Genomic DNA, 21,857 nt, shown 5'->3' on the forward strand with positions numbered 1-21,857 from the left:
TGAACAGGTACAATATCTATCACAAAATGAAAAAGTTTAAATTGGAGTACTAAAATGTATTAGGAGATGAAAAGAAATAACTCATACAGCACATCTTTTGATTACAGGGTCACTAATGAACTGTGATATATATGTGTAGGACTCTGTGAAAAGGTATTATTACTTTCAAAAAGTTATCAGTTAATATTTACATAATTTTAAACAAACAAACAAAAGCCTTGTTCTGGGCCCAGCTGAATTAATTACAGAGATAAATGTAGTTAAATATAGCTTTATTAACTACTTTGAATGTTGCTTCTACTGTAGGTACCCCACTTAGTATTTCTCTGATTGTGAAGCTGAAGGAAATAGAACAAGTTTCTTCTAATTAATGCTAACAAGATCTTTGTACCTAGGAGTAATATATTCATATAAGTACTACAAATTGCTCATGTGTCAACATTTTGTATGTCTCAACATTTATGTGGAGACAATATAAATGTTCTGTTTATATTTTTAACTTCCATCCTCTGTCTTTGAGAGTGAATTAACAAACTGAAAAAATACACAATAGAAGAGTGGACAGTGAAGTGGATTTAAACCTGGCCAAACTGCTGGTCTCAGGGAATTGTGATCACAAAGTCCAGCTGGAGGCAGATTTCTAGTGGTGCATCCCAGTGATCCATGAGGTGGATCCATGAGGTGGGGGCAATAACGTTTAGCATTATCAGTGATCTGGATAATGGGGCCAAGTGCTCCCCCCACGAGTCTGCAGATGATACAAATGAGGGAGGAGTGGTTGGTGACACCAAACGGATGTGCTGCCTGTCAGAGGGACCTTGATGGGTTGGAGCACTGAGCTAGAAGGAACCTCAGGAAGCCCAGCAGAGGGAAGTGCAGAATTCTGCTCTGGGGGAGGAAAAGCCCGCTGCAGGGCTGAGAGGCTCCTGGTGGACACAAAGTTGACTGGGAGACAGAAACACGTCCTTGGAGCAAAGAAGGCCAACAGCCTCCTGGGCTGCATCAGCCAGCGTGCTGCCAGCACGGCGAGGGAGCTGATCCTTCCCCTCTGCTCGGCAGTGCTGAGACACATCTGGGTTGCTGTGCCCAGTGCTGGGCTCCTGGTACAGGAGAGACATGGACTTCCCGGGGTGAGTCCAGTGAAGGGCCACAGAGATGATGAAGAGACTGGAGCATCTTCAGTCTTGGCCAGTGGGAGGCTCAGGGAGCTGGGGCTGGCCAGCCTGGAGGAGAGAAGGCTCAGGGGGAACCTGATCAATGTGTTTAATTCCCTATGGGAAGGAGTAAAGAAAATGCAGTCAGACTCTTCTCAGTGGTGCCCTGTGAAAGAAAGAAAAATAAATAAATAAGTCAGGGTGGTTAAACTATGCAACAAGTTGGCTAGAGATTTTATGGAGTCTCTGTCCTTGGAGACATTCAAAACCAGACTGGACATAGCCCTGAGCAACCTGTTCTTGTTGAACCTGCTTTGGAAATGGCACTGGACTAGATGGTCTCCCGAAAGAGAGACTGGTGCCTTCCAGCCTCAAGTATTTTGCAATTCTGTGAAAAATGTGTACAGGACTGACCTATCAGTCTTTTGCATTTAACTAGTGAGAAGAGGAAAGAATTTTCATACTTGCTGAAGTATTTTTTGGCCATATATATATATATATATATATATATATATATATATTTAATTCAAGTGAATCAAACATAAATTTGTCCTTCAAACTAAAAGAGCAATTTAATTATTTGCTATTAAAATTAAGGGCAAACTATTAGCTCACTTTGCATGTTAAAATGGGTAACAGTCAATCAGAAAGGGAGTAAAGAGGCTGTCACACCAGCCTTTCAGTCTGTTCTTCATGCATGATTTCACCTTTCATAATCACTCTTGCGGGAGTTTATGGATAGGATCATTTTTTCCTTGTTCCTGTTATGTGAGCTGAAACAAGCATGAGTCCATATGCACTGAGCCACATCACTGCTGCACTCCCTTACTTTGCCGTGCTGATAGGAATTGTCATGCTGCTACATTGCATAATTACAGCTGGCCCCTTTTTATACAATGATTGCGTTGCTATTATTTGAGATTACAAGAGATGTTAAAATATGCAGGATTTATATAATGTTTTCTTTGAATAACCTATATCCATCACAAATGCTAGCAATGCAAATTACACGATACCAGAGTATTGCAATAATTAAATTTTTATATTGTTTCCAGGTCTGCCTTCAGAGAATAGGCAAAGATGTTGAATACTTACGATATTAATCTGATATAGGAAGCTATTGTAGAAATATATTGTTTCTTACTCCCTGTACAGTAATGAGTCAAAAATTCCTGTAACCAATTTGCTAGGAATTTTGAGCAGATCTTTTAGTTTAATGGTTGCTAAATAACAGGATTGGGGTCCGTGCTGGGCAGCAGTGCCAAGCAGCATTGCTGTCACTCGTCTGAGCAGCCTGCTTCATGTCAGCTAAAGGGTGCAGCTCATGTCTGATCAGTCACAAGAGACTCTTTTAAACTGCTTCTTTGCTACTTGTTTCTTGCTCAGACAGCGTAACTGAGCTCAGCAGGATGTCCTGGTTGATCTCTAACTGTGAGGGATGTGGAGATTATCTTATGGCTTTAAGATTTTGAACTGGCAGCAAGTTAGGGTCCTGACTTAGGCTAGACATGCAATATATAGATATACTTTGAAACTACGATTTTACTGTAGCACAGAGGTCTAAGTGATGTGAGACTGCTGACTGTGTTCAGCATGTAGTAATTAAGAGGACATACGGAAGCTACTTCAGTGAAAAGGCAGCCTTACTACCCACAAGTATTACACAACAACTTACAAATGCACAACTTTGTTATTAAACAATGCTGTTGTTTACATTTCTAATTTTAGTCTTCAGATTTGATCTCTCTTGAGAGTGCTGAAACATGTTTCAAGTGCTTTTGTTTTAGGTTGTCTAGATCTTGAATGTGTGTCAGACTGGCTACCAAATCAGCACCTGTCAGTCAGGATTTGGACTATGTTGCTTTGATTTTGATAGGCTTATGATGGTGACTGCTGGTGCCTAAAGTGAATAGTGACAAGTGGAGGTGGCTTATTTGGTGTCCTGTTTCACAAGAAACAGAGCTGCTGTGAATATTAGGGTTTTGTGGCTGATGGAAAGTGAAAGGAACAAGCTGTTGAAAGGAGTAAGTACTGAATTACCTCTGTTATTCCTTTTCCAGTCATTTCAGAATAGAAATCTGGGACACGTCAATACAGGACAGGGATGGTGAATTTTTCAGATTTGTTATTTATTTATCTATGATCCATTTATTACTTTTCTCTTTTCCTCCTCCTGGTGGCAATTGGCAGCTGTCGAACACAGTGGCAATGAAGTAGTCGAGTTTAAAATCTTTGGTGCTAGGAGTAAAACTGCCACCAAAACTTCAACCCTGGATATGAGGAGAGATGTCTTCAGGCTGCTCGGGGACAAATTAGTAAGGTCCCCTGGAAATCTGCCTTTGAAGGTATTGGGGTCCATCAGTGCTGATCACTTTTTAAGAGCCCTCTTTTAAGAGCACAGGAGCAGGCAATTCCAAAGTGCTGGAATTCAGGCAGGCAGGGCAGAAGGCCTGCTTGACTGAGCAGGGATCTTCTAGAGCTCGTGCTGAAAATGAAAGTGTGTGTACACTGGAAGTGAGGTCAGTCAACATGGGAGGACTACAGAGATGCTATTTATTTGCCTTTGTAGGGAGAAAATTCATATAGCCAAAGCTCAATTAGAGTTGAAGCTGGCCAGTACTGTGGTGGACAACAAGAAGGGCTTTTTTGTTGTTGTTTGTTTTGTTTTGTTAACAGCAAAAGGAGGACCAGTGATAACATTGGTTCATTACTGATGAAGTTGGTCACCTCACAAATAGGGATGTCGATAAAGCAGAGACATATAATGCCTTCTTTGCCTCTGTCTTTAGCACTGATGATGGGCCCTGGGACCCCCCAGAGCCCTGAGTTGGGAGGACTGGACTGCAGGAACTCCCAGCTAATCTCAAACTTGTGTGGGCTCTGCTGCTCCACTTGAATTCATATAAGTCTATGGGGCCCAATGGGATTCATCCCAGGGTACTCAAAGACCTGGCTGATGTCATTGTAAGACCTCTCTTAACTATTTTTCAATAGTCTTAGGAATCTGAAGAGGTCCCAGTTGACTGGAAGTTGGAAAATGTTGTCCCAGTTTTCAAGAAAGACAAGAAGACCCTGGTAGTTACAGGCCTATCAGTCTCACTTCAGTGCCTGGTAAAATGATAGAGGAGATTATTTTGGGAGTTATTGAAAAACACTTGAAAGACAACATAGTCATTGGTCATACTCAACACAGGTTTATGAGTGGAAAGTCCAGCTTAACTAACTTAATTTCCTTTTACATCAGGGTTACCCATCTAGTTGACTGAGGGAAGACAGTAGATATAATCTTTTTGGATTTCAGGAAAGCTTTTGGTACTGTCTCTCACAGTATTCTTCTGGACAAAATGTCCAACGTACAGCTAGACAAATACATAATATGAGGGGAGAACAGTTGGCTGATGGGTCAGGCTCAAAGAGTTATAGTAAATGGCGTTACATCAGGCTGGAGGCCAGTCACTAGTGGGGCTCTGCAGGGCTCCATTTTGGGGTCAGATCTCTTTGATGTTTTTATAAATGATCTGGATACAGAACTTGAATGCACAGTAAGTAGTTTGCAGATGATACTGGACAAGGAGGAATTATTGACTCCCTCAAGGGTGGAGAGGCTTTGCAGAAATACCTTGACAGACTGGAGGGCTGTGCAATCACCAACCGCATGAAAGAGTGCCAGGGTTGGATTCTGCACCTGGGAAGGGGCAACCGTGGCTGTATGTACAAACTGGGGGATGAGAGGCTGGAAAGCAGCCCTGAAGAAAGGGATCTGGGGGTTTGGTCAACAGCAAGTTGAATATCAGTCAACACTGTACCCTGACATCCAGGAGGGCCAACCATACCCTGGGGTGCATCAGGCATGGCATTGCTAGCCAGTTGAGGGAAGGGATTGTCCTGCTCTGATCCACCTCGTGCAGCCTCACCTCGAGCACTGTGTACAGTTTTGGGCACCACAGTTTAAGAAGGACATGAAACTATTATTCAGTGTCCAAAGGAGGGCAGGAAAGATGGTGAAGGCTCTAGAGGGCAAGACGCAGGAGGAGCGGCTGAGGGCCCTTGGTTTGTTAAGCCCAGAGCAGAGCAGACCGAGGGGAGGCCTCATGGCAGCCTTCAGCTCCCTCACGAGGGGAGCGGAGGGGCAGGCGCTGAGCTCAGCTGTCTGGTTCAAGTTCAGCGACAGGACCCGAGGTAACAGCATGGAGCTATGATCTGTTTTAGTCTTACCTTATGCTAGGGAATACCACCAATGTGCTTGATTGCCAATACACATCTGTATAACCACATTTTTCTATCCGAATCCTGTGCTTCCCACTGATTTTGAATTCAGACTCTCCATGTCCTGCTGTCTGTTACAGAGATGTTTAAGTGTGTATATTATGAAGAAAGGCATCATATAAGTGAACAAGAACACTTCTGTTAGTCTAACCTAAACTATTCTGTGATTCCATAATTCTACTCAGCAGTGTTTGTAAGAAAAAAAAAAAAAAAAAGCTTTAAACTTTTAAATGTCGGGCTTTAAATCCAGTGAGTGAGATCAGAATGGTACATAAGGTTAACTGAGTCTGTTTCTTCCGATGCCAAAACGATTATGCAACCAGCTCAAAGAAGTTAACAGTTCTTTTTCAATCCTGTATGCTGACCTCAATTCAAACTGACTTGACTTTAACTGAATTTCAACAGTATTGTACCTGGCAGTGGTGATTCTAAGTTGTAAAATGGCAAATATATTAACAGAAAGCATTATCTGTAATTTAACATGTTGCTTTCTGTGCTCTGTGTAAAGCAGAGTCAACTTATTACTCATTCATGTGAAAAAATTCTTAAAATTCCAAACAGTCCAAGGACAAATTGTGATCTTCCTCATCACTCAAGTTAATAATATTATTCCAGATCTGTGCTCAAGAGTAGCAAAGATCAGAATCTCCACAAGATAGAGACTTATTTTTATTCCTAAATAAAGATGTTATAAAAGTGAATTCATAACATTTTGACAGTACAGAGCTGATGACAGCTATTTGTAGTAAAACTTATCTTCAGGATGCTGTTTGTATTAATCTATAAAAGGATCTTTTGAGAATTCTAATAAAATGTTTGCACTTGGTTAATATAATATTATCTTAGTCATGTAGATAATTAATATGTCAGCTGTGATCTGCCCAGAAAGCCAGCAGTATGTTATGGTACTGAGATAGAGATGAAACTATAATGTAAGCAGAAGTTTGATTAAAACCAAAGGAAAGTTCCACAGTATTGTCTGGGAAGAGAAAAGTCAGATAAGATTATTAAATAAGCTTTCAAAACAATAAAGAGATGTGAAAAAAAAGTCTGTAAGAGAATCTTTGCACGTAAAAACCAGCCTATTTCCAGACAAACTTTATCTTTACATTTCTGGGTAGTTATGCAGAAGTGATGAAGCTAGAGAACAATAAATACCCTGTGAACAGGCAGTATAGAAGGAAAGAGAAGATACTGCAAATGAATTTGCTTTATTTGGCATCCAGAATCTAGATTATACTTGGTATGAAGTCTTGCAGCAAAGAAAGCTAAAGGCTGCATTAGGCAAAGTATTGCCAGCAGGTTGAGGGAGGTGATCCTTCCCCTCTACTCGGCATTGGTGAGACCACACCTGGAGTGCTGTGTCCAGTGCTGGCCACCCCAGTACAAGAGAGAGGTTTTGCCACTGGAGAGAGCCCAAGGAAGGGACACAAAGATGATTAAGATAGTGGAGCACGTCTCCTCTGAGAGGAGGCTGAGAGAGCTGGGACTGTTCAGCCTGAAGAAGAGGAGGCTCCGGAGGATCTCTCCAATGTCTATAAATGCCTGAAGGGAGAGGGCAAGGAGGATGGAGTCAGGATTTTGTCAGTCATGCCCAGTGCCAAGACAAGATGCAATGGGCACAAACTGGAACACAGGAGGCTCCATCTAAAGGTCAGGAAGCACTTCTGTGCTGTGCAGGTAATGGAGCGCTGGCACAGGCTGCCCATAGAGGTTGTGGAGTGTCCTTCTTGGAGATCTTCAAAAGCTGCCTGGACATGGCCCTGGGCAAGCAGCTGAAGGTGGCCCTGCTTGAGCAGGGTGGTTGGACAAGATGCCCTCCAGAGGCCCCTTCCAACCTCAACCATTATGTGACTCTGTAAATAAAATATAAAGTGGATTTTTTTCACAATTTAATTTGAAAAATGTATTTTCATCTGTTTGCGTCTTGTAAATGGACTTGAAATGGAGCGTTCAATATGGATATAATCTAGCAAAGCTAATTATCTTAATAAAATTGATACATTTACAGTCATCATCATTCTGGAACACAAAAGCATAACATGAAACAAATGACAACTTCATATAATATATGAAACCCTAACACTTTGTTTTGTAAAGACTACTTGGATCTTCTTGCCAGTTTCTCTCCTCTTACATCAAAAATGGCAATAAGGAAAATGAAGTTTAGTAAGTGTTACGGTTAAATGGAAGCCTTATAGTTTCCTAATGTATTTTTAAAACTTGAGGAACCTCTGTAAGCTATGCCCGCAGTTTTATCTTGGTTTCCTCTTAACCTGTCTTTACTAGCAAGTTAATTTCCATTGAAATCATTTTGAAAATTTCTTTTGTAATCCAAATTCAGTATTAAGTCAATATTAGCTTTTGGGGTTAGTATTTTTAAACCTGAATAATACTGCTGTACTTTGACCTAGAAACCTATTTTAATTTGATAGTTATAACGACTATTTATTTTATATCTGCCTGCACTTGTTTTACATGAAAGTATTTACTTACAATTGAAATATTATTATCATGTAAATAATGTAAAGACTTGAAAGAAACAATTAAAATTATTATAGAATTATCAGTGGGAAGTATTTATTGGAGGAGTATATAGGATCAGTCCCTTCCCAGTAGAAGATTGTCTTGTGACTAGCAAAAGACCTTTCACTGAGCTCTTGAGAAACAATGCATTCAAAAGTTTCTTTTAGCAAATCACAGTTCAAAGGCTTCCTCTCCTACAGTGTCAAAGCGTTTTCATTCACCAAGTCAATTAAGTAATTCCTAGTTAATTATTCAAAAGTAACCCCTTTGTGCAATCCTTTTAATTGTGTTCCAGGTGCCATAAACTGTAGGTTTCAGCAAACAATAAATATAGATACAGCACAGTACAAAGTTTTAACAGCCAGCAGCTTCTGTGAAGGGTTGTCAAGAACAATCTGCAAGGAAACTAGTTTTGGCATATAGATTTTGAACTGAAACATTACAGGGAAGGAAGTGGTGCTTGCCAGCTCTCACCACCATATGTTTTATTTTAATGTAATGTACAAAGAGTATGGAGACAGCAGCTGCTGTAGAGGGAGGTGGCCACTTGTTAGCAGATTTCGAAACCTTTCTGAAATGTCTGTTCATTTTTTCACTGGTATTTTTTCCCCTTGCTTACGTATTTGCATTCAAAAGATGGTCACTAAAAGAAGTCTATTTTTAGACCACTGTAAGAGAAGGAAAGTGTGATCTACTTTACGGTTAAATAAAAAATTTTAGAAGGCCTCTGGGTTTAAACACTGTGAAGTGTAGGTAGATTTTTATTTTGTCAGTATATATTCACAGTTGCTCATGATGAAATCATACGTATAAAAAATATCAGTTGTCTAAGATTCTGTGTCTGTGATGGAAAGAAATCTATATCTATTTCATTGGTTTCCAGTGTGCACTTGCTAGTGCCTTAATCACATTCACATTTAAGTCAATTTTGAGATTCATTGTTGAGATGCAACATAAATAGGGATTTAGAGCTAAAACAGGAAGTTTGATATGAAATCAGTCTTTTCCTGCATTGCTACCCAGGCAGTGAAGTTGATTAATCCGCTGCTTTGAAAAAATAGAAGTTCTTAGCACATTTCAAGAACTGTGTGCGGCAATGTCATGAAAATTAAACTAATTTATTTAAACAAAATGGTATTTTAAAGGATATTTTGTTGACTCCTACCTGAAGTTTTTATATCTACTGAATTTAACAGTCCTTTGAGATCATATAACTACCAGTTATTGGGTTGTAAGGCAGGGATCCTTAAGTGACTTTGAGAATCCAGAGGGCAGTTGTATCACACTATAATGTGATACTATATGATATATGTGATATATATACTATATATATAGTGTGTATATATATATACACTATATATAGTATCGCATATATATACTATATGTGATACTATATCACACTATATGTGATACACACTATATTACAGCAGGACAAGTTATTACAGTATATAATAAATTTAATATATCATATTGCTATACTTTCTGAGTGTGTTTTAATTTGAGCCTGGAATAATGCTAAAATGTCATAGAAACACAAATCTTACCCATATAACTGGGTCAGATGATTGTTTATATAGAAGCTAGAGATGTTGCAATGAGTTATAGAAGGATAACTCTCTTATAATATTTTTAGATTATTGTGTACTGCTCACCATAGATGCATCTCTCTCTGAAAAGGAAATCCTGTTAATCTGACTCCGAGTATAAAATTTTCTGGTGATAGAAAAATGATTCTTACGGAAATTCTGTTTTTCATTTTGCTTACTTCAGTTCTAGACAAGTCTATTATTATCTTGTATCAGTCCTTCATTTTTAAACCAGCTGCAAAAGGTGGTTCTCTGGGGTACTTACTTAAGTAAAATTCCCCTTTCCCCCTTTTATGGCAGCACTCATTGCAAGAATTCAAATCTAAGTGTAATTAGAGATTTGTAATTTCAGTTAATCATTCCTTACATTACCCCTCATCCCTCAGGTATTTCCCAAGTAGAGTAGATTTAAAAGTCTATGGTCAAAACATGGACATAATTCTGAATGTAGTCTGGCAGCCCTAATTCTGCAAAATGTAAGGCAAATGTTTGTCACGTTTAAACCGATAACTTACCGATAACCGATAACTTGTCTTGTCTTGAGTCAAATGCAAATGTTTTTGGTGCTATGATACTTTGCAAATTAAAGTTGTGAAAGGGCCCCTTCTCTTGGGTCCAAAAGCTTAAAAAAACACTTCTCTAATTCTAATGTGTACAAGAAAATGTAAGTTATTAACAGTATTGCTCATGCATGGGACCCTTAAGTCTATCTGGAATCTTGACAACACAGGAATTTTTTATTTGAGATATATTACACCTTTTTTTTTTTTTTTGTGAAATGTGGTTGTTTTTTGTTTTTATTTATATTTTGAATGGGAAGATAGAGTCATCCTTGTCCCTAGAAGTAATGAGAATTGCAAAATGATTAGACTACTCATTTTTGTTTGTTTGTTTGTTTTTACTTATAAAACATTTAATGTCTGAAGCAGCCAACTAAAGTATGGCGATCCTAGAAAAAGGTGCTTTTGGCAGTAGGATTATTATTTTTTAGATTGTTGGAAATGCCATTTTCATGGAGATTTACTGTGTATGATTAAGATGCAGATTGATTTTTCTTATTATTTTTTTTAATTCAAAACTGCCTGGTAGATAAAAAGGACTTTTTTTTTTTTTAATTCACCATTAAACCCATAAAAGTCAGCAAAACAATTCAGTTCTAAGCAAGCAAGTAAGAATAACAAATATTCTATTTGTGATGAGTAAGTATTAATTATATCGAGCCTAAAGAAAATTATTTCATTTTTAATGATGTTTTGCCTAGCTATAAGAAGTTCAACTGCCTGTGACTGATTTAAAAGAAATGCAAAAGACCAAACGTAGTCATCTGACTAGATACATTTTCCTTGTTATGAGCGTAACTGCTTCCAGTCTGTTATAACACTGAAATTTCTGCTAGTTTTTTAAAAATTGGAAGAGACATGACTCCATAATTAGAGTTTTAGATTTTAAACTGTACACTGTAACTTTATTATTAATTGGGTAGAAGGCATTGCATACTGCTAATCATTACAGAAATCCATATCTAATTTTTTTCTCCTCTACAGCCACCAGAAAAAGAAGGTGGCCTGCCTCGCCAGGTAGGCAATAAGACGGAGTGTGGCCTCTTGGGGTTTGTCCTGGATTTGAAACAGGATTATGAGCCTGTTCGGAACCTCATCCCTGAGGAGAAACTTTATAAGGTTTACACATTCAACTCTGTGAGAAAGTCAATGAGCACTGTCATTAAAATGCCAGATGGCAGTTTCCGAATGTACAGCAAAGGAGCTTCTGAAATTGTTCTGAAGAAGTAAGTTCAAAGGATTTCTTGCTGTATTTTTCCAAAATCTTAATGATGCAAAACATTCTGACAGTAATAAAACATACCTGGGAATTTTGGTGTTTGGAATTTGCTACTTAGAGTAGAAAAAGGACACACCTGAGGAGAATAAAAGTGTTACTGTCCATGTCCTGTCCCCTCCCTCTGCCCTGATGAAGTCTTTGACTTATTTTTCTTGTGACTGGCTAGCAGAAATATTGGGTCTTCTAATTTATTTCTTATCTACATTTGGTAATTTATGAATGCATTCTTTAGTTTAGTAAACACATTTGGAATGTAAGGGTTTTTCAATTTCTTTGTAAGTTCTCAGCTCATTAATTACATGGGTTTTAGGGAAGTAATGGAGGACAGGGTCTTGGTGTCTCCATAATAAGTTACATTCAAATTCTATCTGATGACACTTCAGTAGTGAATCTTCTTGTTTGGTCTAGATATTTGCAATAGAAATTTAAAACTTGCTGTCAAAAAGGAAGATGTTGAATGAAAAGAGCTGATACAAGGAATTACTTTTCAACTGTCATGCAAATACACAATATTTTTTTTCTTAAATAAAAAAGGTGTTCCAGGATCCTTAATGCAGCTGGTGAACCTCGTGTCTTCAGACCACGTGACCGGGATGAAATGGTGAAAAAAGTGATTGAACCAATGGCCTGTGATGGACTGAGAACTATCTGTGTTGCTTTCCGAGACTTCAATAGCAGCCCTGAGCCAGACTGGGACAATGAAAATGACATTTTATCTGATCTGACTTGCATTTGTGTTGTTGGCATTGAAGACCCAGTAAGGCCAGAGGTATATCAAATTCTTATGTCATAAAACATTTCTTGGAGAACTGAACAAAAATTGAACTATAGATTTATTGCAGTCTTTATCTTTTTTTAATTTATTTAATTAGTTCTGTCGAAGGTGAAAGTGAACTTTCTAAACTTCAGTTGGTTAAAAAAAATCAAATTAACTTGATAAAAATCAACTATTAATCAACTGATATTTAAATATAGCAAAATAGGGCTTTGTGAACTACAGGATTAAAATGATTGAACCTTCTGTCATGCAGGAGTATACAGGAGAACTGTTTTTTTTACAAGTTTTATTATACTCCCAGATATTAAAGATTTCTTCTTTAAGCAATGCGGTGAGGCACAAATCTGAAAGCAGAAGAAAGGGGTGTAGTGATTATAATTGCTATGGCTATAATTGTGATGTTGGCACTTTGCTAATTATCTTGAGATTGTAACTGGTGGCTACTCAGGGAAACTTTTTAATATTATATTTGGACAAGAAAAAGCTTTACTATGGAGAGGCTGCAGATTTCATGGATCCTATTCTTAAATGGCTTGTAAAAACGTGACAAAAGTTTTAACTCAAGTAATTTCAGAAAATCAGTACTGGATATGCACAATGGAAGCAAAATCCATTCTGCGATGGTGCTGTAATTTCGGTAGGTGATTAATGACTGCCGTTTGCTCTGGAGTAAGGTTATTGAAAGATAACTCAAATTTCCCTTATACAGAAAGAGTGGGTTCTTATTCTGCATAAAGTAGCTTGGTACCAATCTTGGTCTTTTTTAGTCTTCTGTCTCCTTTTATGTTTTTGCTGGATCTTTCTTTTTTAATCATATCTAAATCTTTGTATTTGATCCACTGAGAATTGGTGGCAATGCTAGACATGCAAGGAAAACTATTTCCCTGAGTCACTTTTAAAGTAGGCCTTTATATACTTCTGCTGTAACTAGAAAATAAATAAAGGAAAATAGCATGATATAATTACAACTATAGGCACCAATTGCATAGCTGTACTTTGAGTGTTAATGGTTTTTCTTGCCTTTTTTTTCAGTATTGAGAAATACATAATATGAAGTAAGTCTTGGTTAGGTTAAAACTATGATAAAATCCTTACTTCTGCAGTCATCAGATAAACAGCATTCACTTTACCCATCATCAGATGGTCTTTTACTCCTAATCCATCTGTCCCTACACCTGATATTGCATGTATTTAAAAATATTTTAAAATATTATTAAAATATTCTGTCTGCATGGATCCCACTCCTAATACTCTAGCTCATTTATATATATATATACACTTTTATATATATATATGTATAAACACAGAAGGATTTTAACTATCAGTGACCAATAGAACTATGAATCAGTGCTCTTTCCCTCCAAAACTGATTAATGATACGTGTTTTTTGAAAATAGCTTTATAATAGGTATGACAGTATGGTATGACAGACTGAGGGAATGGGTAGCAATGGGATTTGCAGTTATTATTTAAAATAGCTGCAAACTATCCTTTCGTGTGTTTTGTAAGAGAACTACTCTCATTTCATAGGGAATAATTTCTTAGGAGCTTGAGGTAAAAATGAAGTGTTGCTACAAAGAGGTCAAGTCTGACATCTGTTTAAAGGATCAAAGAAGATGAAGGAAGAAAAACATTCTATTTCTAAAATTATCTAAATAATGTATTGAATTTCTTATAGATTAACACCTTTTAACACCAGAATTCTACCAAATGTTGGACAAATCTGCAGTTGTTTTGGGGAACTTTGTTTTGAGGGGATTTTTCTCCATATCCCTTTTGACTGTTCCATTGTGGTAAGATCAAAAGAACCTCCACGCCATAACAAAAACATAAATTTCAGAAAATGGTGTCTGTATGAAATATCTGACTTAGTTGGAATTACGTATCAGAAATTGTTGCAAATAGTAAGATGTTGAGCTCTTATAAATGACTTTCTTATTTTGCAAGAATTAGTCCAGTAAATAAATATAGACACAGCATTGGAGTTTATGAATTTTCAAAGTGTCTTCTGCAGGGGAAAAAGCATAAAAATGTGAAATATTACTACAACTTCTGTTTTATTAATATTGTCAATATTCATGGACATCAGGATTTATTCTCTCAGGAATGGCAGATTAGGTAATTCCAGTGAAGCAATCCAGTGTCACCATCCTGACAACCTGTAGTTTCCCATAAATTGTGTTAATGTTTATAATGGAAAAGGCTGCATTTTTTCCTTAAGGTGATCTTTGGAGTTAATGCATGCAAATTTATAGCTCCCCTAGTTCCTCAGAGCTGCTGTGGCACATTGCCTGTATGCACCCTTGGTGTGTTCAGGTTGTCACATATTTGACATACCTGCAGTGTCAGTGGTGTCATGCTAGCATGGTCTCAGATATGAGTGCTGCATCTGTTCTGGTTATACTGCAGGGCACTTTCTTGGTATTGCTTTTCCTTCCATGCATTAAAAGTAACTATTTGAATGAATTATTCAACAATGATATCCAGCAACTGACCAGTTTTAACTGGAGCGTAACCACTGGACATCCATGAATTTTGCATACTACTTTGGTTATTTAGGTTGATGCAATTCAGACTCTGGCTTATTCATTGTTAGTAGCTGGCTTTATCAAGCACTGAGATACCTGCTTGCCATTAAGCTTTTTTATAGTGTTTTTTTTTTTTTTGCTTTGATAAATATACAAGAAGAGAACAAACAGAATGCTATCTCATATAGGCATGAGATTTGTCTGTTGTTTTTGACAGCTTTTCTGCTTTGGCTTTAATGAGTCTATACTGGCTTATACTGATTTGCCAACGTACACCTACAATTTTTTATTTCTGGAAGAACATAAATCACTTCTAAATTCCACCTATTTGTCACCTGATTTTGATAGATACTTATGCATTGCATAATTTATACATGCACATATCTAAAGGTTTTCTTTACTGAGAGAAAATAAAAAAAATAAATTGAAATGCGTACCTAAATTCTGCAAAACTGATGGAAAATGTCTGCTTCCACTGCCCACTCAGTCTGCCAACACTTTCTTCCCTACGGCATTAAAAAATATGAACAATATTTTAACTGTAATTATTGTACACAGTGTAAATCAGATACCACCCACCAGCTGTCCAAAAATGAGAGAAGAGGGAGGTAGAATTATTTTACTAGTTATAAGTTAGTTTGAGGTGTATTTGAAACTAGGTTGTCCTCCCATGACCTTGTTTAATAGGACTGGCACTTTATGTGATTTTTTTATTTTTATTTTTTTTCTGTTTGTACTGTAATTTATTTTTCTCCTTCATGGTTCATATGCTGTGCTGGATTTACAGACAGTCATCTAAATGTGTCATACCCTATGGGTGAGGGTCACTACAGTTAAGTGGATACTAAGGGCACTCCAAACTGGCAAATGGGATGTAGCCAAGATTATTAATGTGGAAACTGGGTAACTCAGTAGTCATTTGCTTAAGTAATAGATCCGATGTGGTTGTATGTGCCCAATAGAAGTCAACTTTGTAATGTTAAAAGGCTCAGGTAGTCCAGATGATGCTTCCAGGATACATCTCATGGGAAGAATATTTTCAATTAACAGAGATGAGGGAACAGATAGATAAACCTTTAATTTTTCTCTTGCTTCTGCAATCTCTATTGCCAGAGAGTCATTCTGCAAATAGTGCATTCTGTGGGTACAGTTTGAGGAAGAAGTGGTTTTCTTCATAATCATGAGAAAAGTACTAGTCTGCTCCTCAACTAGGTGTTAGTTTAGTTAGGTGCTGTGGAAAGCAGACGCCTCATAACTGCCTCTTGTTTATTAAAGAGGGAAGAACACAGCTGACCAGATGAGCAATTACACCCTTTGTGCCACATTGATTTATAACCGTTGGAGACATTTCTAATCTTATACAAATAAATAGCACTATTTTTTCCTGAGGAAAAAATATTTTAATAAAGATGCAGAAACATGGTGTGAAATTGTACTCACTGATTAGAATAATCATTATCTACAATACAATTTAAGGGCGTATAATTTATTTTCAGTGTGACGTTCAGTCCAAGATACCCAGCCTTTCTGGCCCCATGAACTCATTAGGAGCCCAGCAGTTCCCATGCCAGATCAGAGCATGGGCTGTCAATCTGTCAATCAGTTCAGCATCCTGCCCCCAGCAGTGTCTGCTACAGCTACAGAAGAAGTTAAAATATCTAGCAATGCACAAAATTAGCAGTGCTATGTTGTTGATGGCGGCTCTTTTTCTTGCTATTTTTCTGTAGTAATGGATGAGATTAATCCACTCTAATTGGCATTAAGTTCTACAGTGTACTTATCTGATAGAGGTCATAATATGAGCCAGCAGTGTGCTCAGGTGGCCAAGAAAGCCAACAGCATCCTGGCTTGTATAAGAAGCAGCGTGGCCAGCAGGTCTAGGGAGGTGATTGTCCCCCTGTACTCGGCTCTGGTGAGGCCGCACCTCGAGTACTGTGTTCAGTTTTGGGCCCCTCACTACAAGAAGGACATGGAGGTGCTCGAGAGAGTCCAGAGAAGGGCAACGAAGCTGGTGAGGGGTCTGGAGAACAAGTCTTACGAGGAGCGGCTGAGGGAGCTGGGGTTGTTTAGCCTGGAGAAGAGGAGGCTCAGGGGAGACCTCATCGCTCTCTACAGGTACCTTAAAGGAGGCTGTAGAGAGGTGGGGGTTGGTCTATTCTCCCACGTGCCTGGTGGCAGGACGAGGGGGAATGGGCTAAAGTTGCGCCAGGGGAGGTTTAGGTTGGATATTAGGAAAAACTTCTTTACCGAAAGGGTTGTTAGGCATTGGAATGGGCTGCCCAGGCAAGTGGTTGAGTCGCCATCCCTGGAGGTCTTTAAAAGACGTTTAGATGTAGTCCTTAGTGATATGGTTTAGTGGAGGTCTTGTTAGTGTTAGGACAGAGGTTGGACTAGATGATCTTGGAGGTCTCTTCCAACCTAGACGATTCTGTGATTCTGTGATAATCAGCAAATTTCACTGAATTGGCAGTAGAAAACTTTGCTATTGCAGCCAGTAATATCCGTTTCCATTCCCTTTCTTAAACTAAATAGGATTGTTTTAAAATTTGTTGATTATTAAAAATGACAATTCTTTTCATAATCACACCCTTTGCTTATTGCTTATTTTCATTACAAAATGATTTTTTATTTTTAAATAAGCTGATGCCAAATATACGACGCCAACTTAGTATATAGCTTCTGCATTAACCTCACAGACCCTGTCAGACACTGAATTCTCCCTCATTGGTATATATGCTGTGCAACAGGAAAAGTTGGTTTCATGCAGAAAGAGGGTAACTAATCATTCTTCATTTTTAGAGTTTTGGAATAAGTTATTCTTGAAATATTAAGCTCATGTATATTTGGGAATACCAACTGTTGATATCCATAAATTAGGGTAATAATGCTGAATTCTAAAAAGTTTTAGATAATCTTATTGAAAGAGAAGTTTGGATCAGATGTTAGATAATTTTCTGTACAAAATAACTGTTCTCAGTGCACGTATATTGAATATAAAGTTTTCATTTTTTACAATTTTTTTAATATACATATCTTGATTATCTCAGTTTTGACATATATTGAATATGTTAGGTGCCTTAATTGCTAAAGGTCAAAAAAGCTGCAGAGTACTCCTGTTTGTATCAAAATCAGGAGAAGCTTAAGGCAAGTGATCAGAAAAATGGTTTGTATGCTTCTTGCTACAAGATTTGTCTTGCCTCTGGTGTAACCTCAATTCTTTAGAAGTCAAGTAACTTTTAATCTATGCCATAACATGTATGATTTCCCTTTTTACTTAATGAATTTCTTAGGCTAAAAATATTCTAACTGGAAACATCCAACTCGTATTTATATTTCATATCTATCTCATATTTTCTTTCCCTTTTATATTGCTTTTGAAGGTCCCAGAAGCCATAAGAAAGTGCCAGCGAGCTGGAATCACAGTCCGCATGGTCACTGGAGACAACATCAACACAGCACGCGCCATTGCCATAAAATGTGGAATCATTCATCCAGGAGAAGACTTTCTTTGCCTTGAAGGAAAAGAGTTTAACAGAAGGATCCGAAATGAGAAAGGAGAGGTAATTCATACAGTAAATCCATACATATTAACATGGTTTACAAGTAGTGAGAACACTGAAATGTTCTTTCACCTGCACCAATGTGTACCTTATTTCAGTAAAGACTACTTGGAGAGATTGGTATTTCTTTCTAGCAGTATCTTTTCACTATTTAAAATACCATTGAAAATCCAGTCTTTAATTCTTATCCTGCAGAGCCATTACAAATTTAGTGCTAGCCTTATTCGGCAGTTTTTAGAACCATAGCACTAGTATAGAAGAAATCAAAACTGAGTACATTAAAAACAGGTTTGTTAGCAAAGAGAAGGAACACAACAGCAGTCTGCAGGTTTAAGTCTCATGAATTCAGTCTGTACAAAGAACCAGTTATGCCCGCTTTATTTTGTACTGCTTTATCTAATCCATGTACTGCGATATTCACTCACTTTAATGATTTCAATAACTTAATCTATTCTCAGAAGATTTTTAATTCCACATATAAAAGATGGAGCTAACACACAGACTATTGAAGCCAGCTTTAAAAAAGAAAACTCTGTGCTGTGTCTGGACACAGTCATTTACTCCTTGAATTGATTGATGGAATCCTGGGAGCATAAGGATATGCTATGGATATGTCCTTGTTGCTGTTGGTGTACCGAGAAAATTCTGCCATTATTAGTGCCAAAATGAGGTGAAGAGCTTGTATTATAATGCAGAATAAAAGAACACATCTGTAGTTGTAAAAGTTCGATTGGCTTTGAGAAGTTACATATTTGTTATTATATACTTAGAGAAGTTATATATTTTACATATACATATATAGTATATATACATTATATACTTTGAGAAGTTATATAGTTTGCATTTTGCTCATCACAGACTAATCATTATGTTGTTGTTTTTGTTGTTTTCTAGATTGAGCAAGAGCGGATTGACAAAATCTGGCCAAAACTTCGAGTACTTGCTCGGTCATCTCCCACAGACAAACACACTTTGGTAAAAGGTGAGTGTGTGTATATTAATGCCAAGGTTATTGAAATATGGTTGACGCATCTTCTGTATTGTAAAAATGTTACTGTTAAGACTGTATCTGAGTTATCTGTAATTACACATCTCTGTTGTATACATAATACAAGGAAGCTTTCTTGGTAACGAAATCTCTTGTGTTTGCATTCTGTCTGAACCTTCAAATGGAAAATAACAAGAAACTGGTTGGCAGGAATAACAGAAATACCAGTAAGTTGTGTGGCAAGTAGAAGTAATCTCTTATTTGCCTTGGGACTTTTTAACTGGACTGGAACGAGGCTCTGCCTGGGAAGAGAAAATGCGTGTGTGCTGGCCAGAAAAATATTATTGAGAAATGGCTAATTCCTCATATAAATAAGAGGCAGAGTAGATTTTAATCTCCTTGAATATACCTCTTCATAAAAACAAAACAAAACAAAAACGAACAGAAAAAAACCAACCAAGAACAATTTCATTTTCACTCAAGTTTTTGTGCTTCTGTTCTACCACAATTATATTTAGATAGTATTCCAAAATAAAAACTTTTCATGTGGCAATAGCAGTTTTCATATGTCATGTAAAATGTAGGCATAAAGTTCCATTTTCCTATAGTCTCTGTAATGGTATGATATGAACAGGCTTCCTTCAGATTTTCAACTGTATTTTTAGAGTCTGTTTTTGTCCTATAAAAACTGTGCCATACAAACCATATTCTCTCACCATGCCATCTGCAGATAGAATGCTCCTATGAAAGATGGACTTATTCACAGCATTCTTTACGAAGCCTTCTTCAAATCTGTATCTGACACTTCTTGCTGGCATATTTTATTCTATTGACCTTGAAGCTCACACTTAAAAGCTTATTAAATCAGAAAATTTCTGATCTGGGATAGCATCATTTCTGGCCACAAAAAGATGTTTCCATCAGTCTGACTGCTTAAATAATTCAGATTTAGGTAGAAAATAATTTCTGGCTTTATCCTTTTGGATGCCAAGGTTTTATTGATATGACATCGTAGATGACTGATTATAAAAGCTTTTGATCTGGATGTAATCTTTTAAAATGCCTAAATGACTTTAGAGCAAAGGCTCCCTTGAGGATTTGAAAATTGGATCTGTTGGGCCCTTTGGGATTGGGACCAGTGTATGTGAAGAACTCAAGAAGCACGGTTCATTCAGGAGAACTAATGTACCTGTAAGCTCTGTCGTAGTGCAGAAGATGAGGCAGCTGGAGACAGACTGCTCTTACTCAGCCTCTTGAGACAGTATTTAGACCAGTCATCTCCAAAGTAGGGTGCACACATGCCAGGAGTTATGCAAGACAATACAGTGGGGTGCAGGAAGAAAAAATTTCTAGTACCATTCATAAATAAAATAAAATCTCATTCTTAAAATAAAGTTTATTTATCCTATACTTTTAAAATTCTATTTTGTGAATTTTTTTCTAATGTACATAATATATTGGCACAGTAGTAAATATACACAATTTGTAAATAATATACATAATATTGGGGTGTGTGCTCAAAAATTTTTACTATTAGCTGTGCACAATCAAAAATGTTTGGAGACCATTGGTTTGGACAACATAATTACTTGCTCTCCAGCTCAGAATTCAAACAGCAAAAAGTCAGCTGAAGTATCCTCACTTCCTTAGTGCATACAACACACTGTGTTATAGCTCTTAGAGGACATGACTTGTAAAGCCTAATATGGTTTTATTTGTTTCAGAAGCACACAACAATTTGTTTCATTAAGTTGATTAAATAAGTCACTTGGGAGTACTTATTTGAATCACATAGGATTTTCCCTTAAGAAGAGAATGGAACCTTTGCAAGAGAAAATAAAATCAATAATAGCTGAAGAGAAATAAGCAACAAATTAATGATGTTCTATACCATAAGCACTTTGACAATACAAAATATTTACTACTACTGAATGTCTTATATAACTGGTACAATTAATATTTTAAAGATATGGCACGGTCAAGAGAGAGAGCAATTAAATATCCAACAAAGTTCAAGAACAAGTCTGTGGAAATCAGGATGGAATTTTTTGGATGGTATACTCCAAGGGCCATTAAAAGTTACAAGAAACTATTTAAATGTTCACCAATTTTGGGCTTCTTGTTAAAATGTTATGTTTTTCTCAGACACTTGAGGGATCAAGAGGATTTTCTGTTCTTTGATGTATTCTATCTGCTTCAGGGTAAAAACACACATCACAAAATAAACTTTTTAAAAATATATATTTAATTTTTAATGACATACAGTTGCTGGAGGGAACATTTTTTGTGTCTTTAATACAGCACAGTCCCACCCAGCAAAAGGATCATTTTTCTTTTACATTTTTCTTTTTACTACTGCTAAGGGACTAGAAAAAGGCATGGTTCAGCATTTCAGGCTGCGTAGACAGTGTTCTCTCAAATATTTATGTCTTTGAAGTAGAAATAGATTGAAAAAAATGTCAAAGTGGTTTAGCATCACAAAGTGCTTCAGTGAAACCAAAACATTTCACTTAGACATCTCAATCCAACTGAAATACAATGTCTTAAAGACTTCATGAAGTCTGTTGGTATGATTTCATATTTTTTTTACCCTGTTTCAAAATACAACAATAAAAATGCATGTCACCTATAA

At 37.1% G+C, this 21,857-nt stretch overlaps 1 protein-coding gene across 2 annotated transcripts in view; it reads left to right on the forward strand.

Annotated features, from left to right (window-relative positions):
• ATP2B2 (ATPase plasma membrane Ca2+ transporting 2) overlaps positions 1 to 21,857 on the forward strand; it is a 412,675-nt gene that overhangs the window by 352,378 nt on the left and 38,440 nt on the right. For both annotated transcript variants that reach the window (XM_050712691.1, XM_050712690.1), the window contains exons 15-18: positions 11,077 to 11,318; positions 11,906 to 12,140; positions 18,058 to 18,237; positions 19,132 to 19,219. In XM_050712691.1, coding sequence (XP_050568648.1) covers positions 11,077 to 11,318; positions 11,906 to 12,140; positions 18,058 to 18,237; positions 19,132 to 19,219 — 745 coding nt within the window. The remainder of the gene's footprint in view (positions 1 to 11,076; positions 11,319 to 11,905; positions 12,141 to 18,057; positions 18,238 to 19,131; positions 19,220 to 21,857) is intronic.

Source organism: Cygnus atratus, chromosome 10 (genome assembly GCF_013377495.2).
Source record: "Cygnus atratus isolate AKBS03 ecotype Queensland, Australia chromosome 10, CAtr_DNAZoo_HiC_assembly, whole genome shotgun sequence".
Taxonomy (NCBI): Eukaryota; Metazoa; Chordata; class Aves; order Anseriformes; family Anatidae; genus Cygnus; species Cygnus atratus.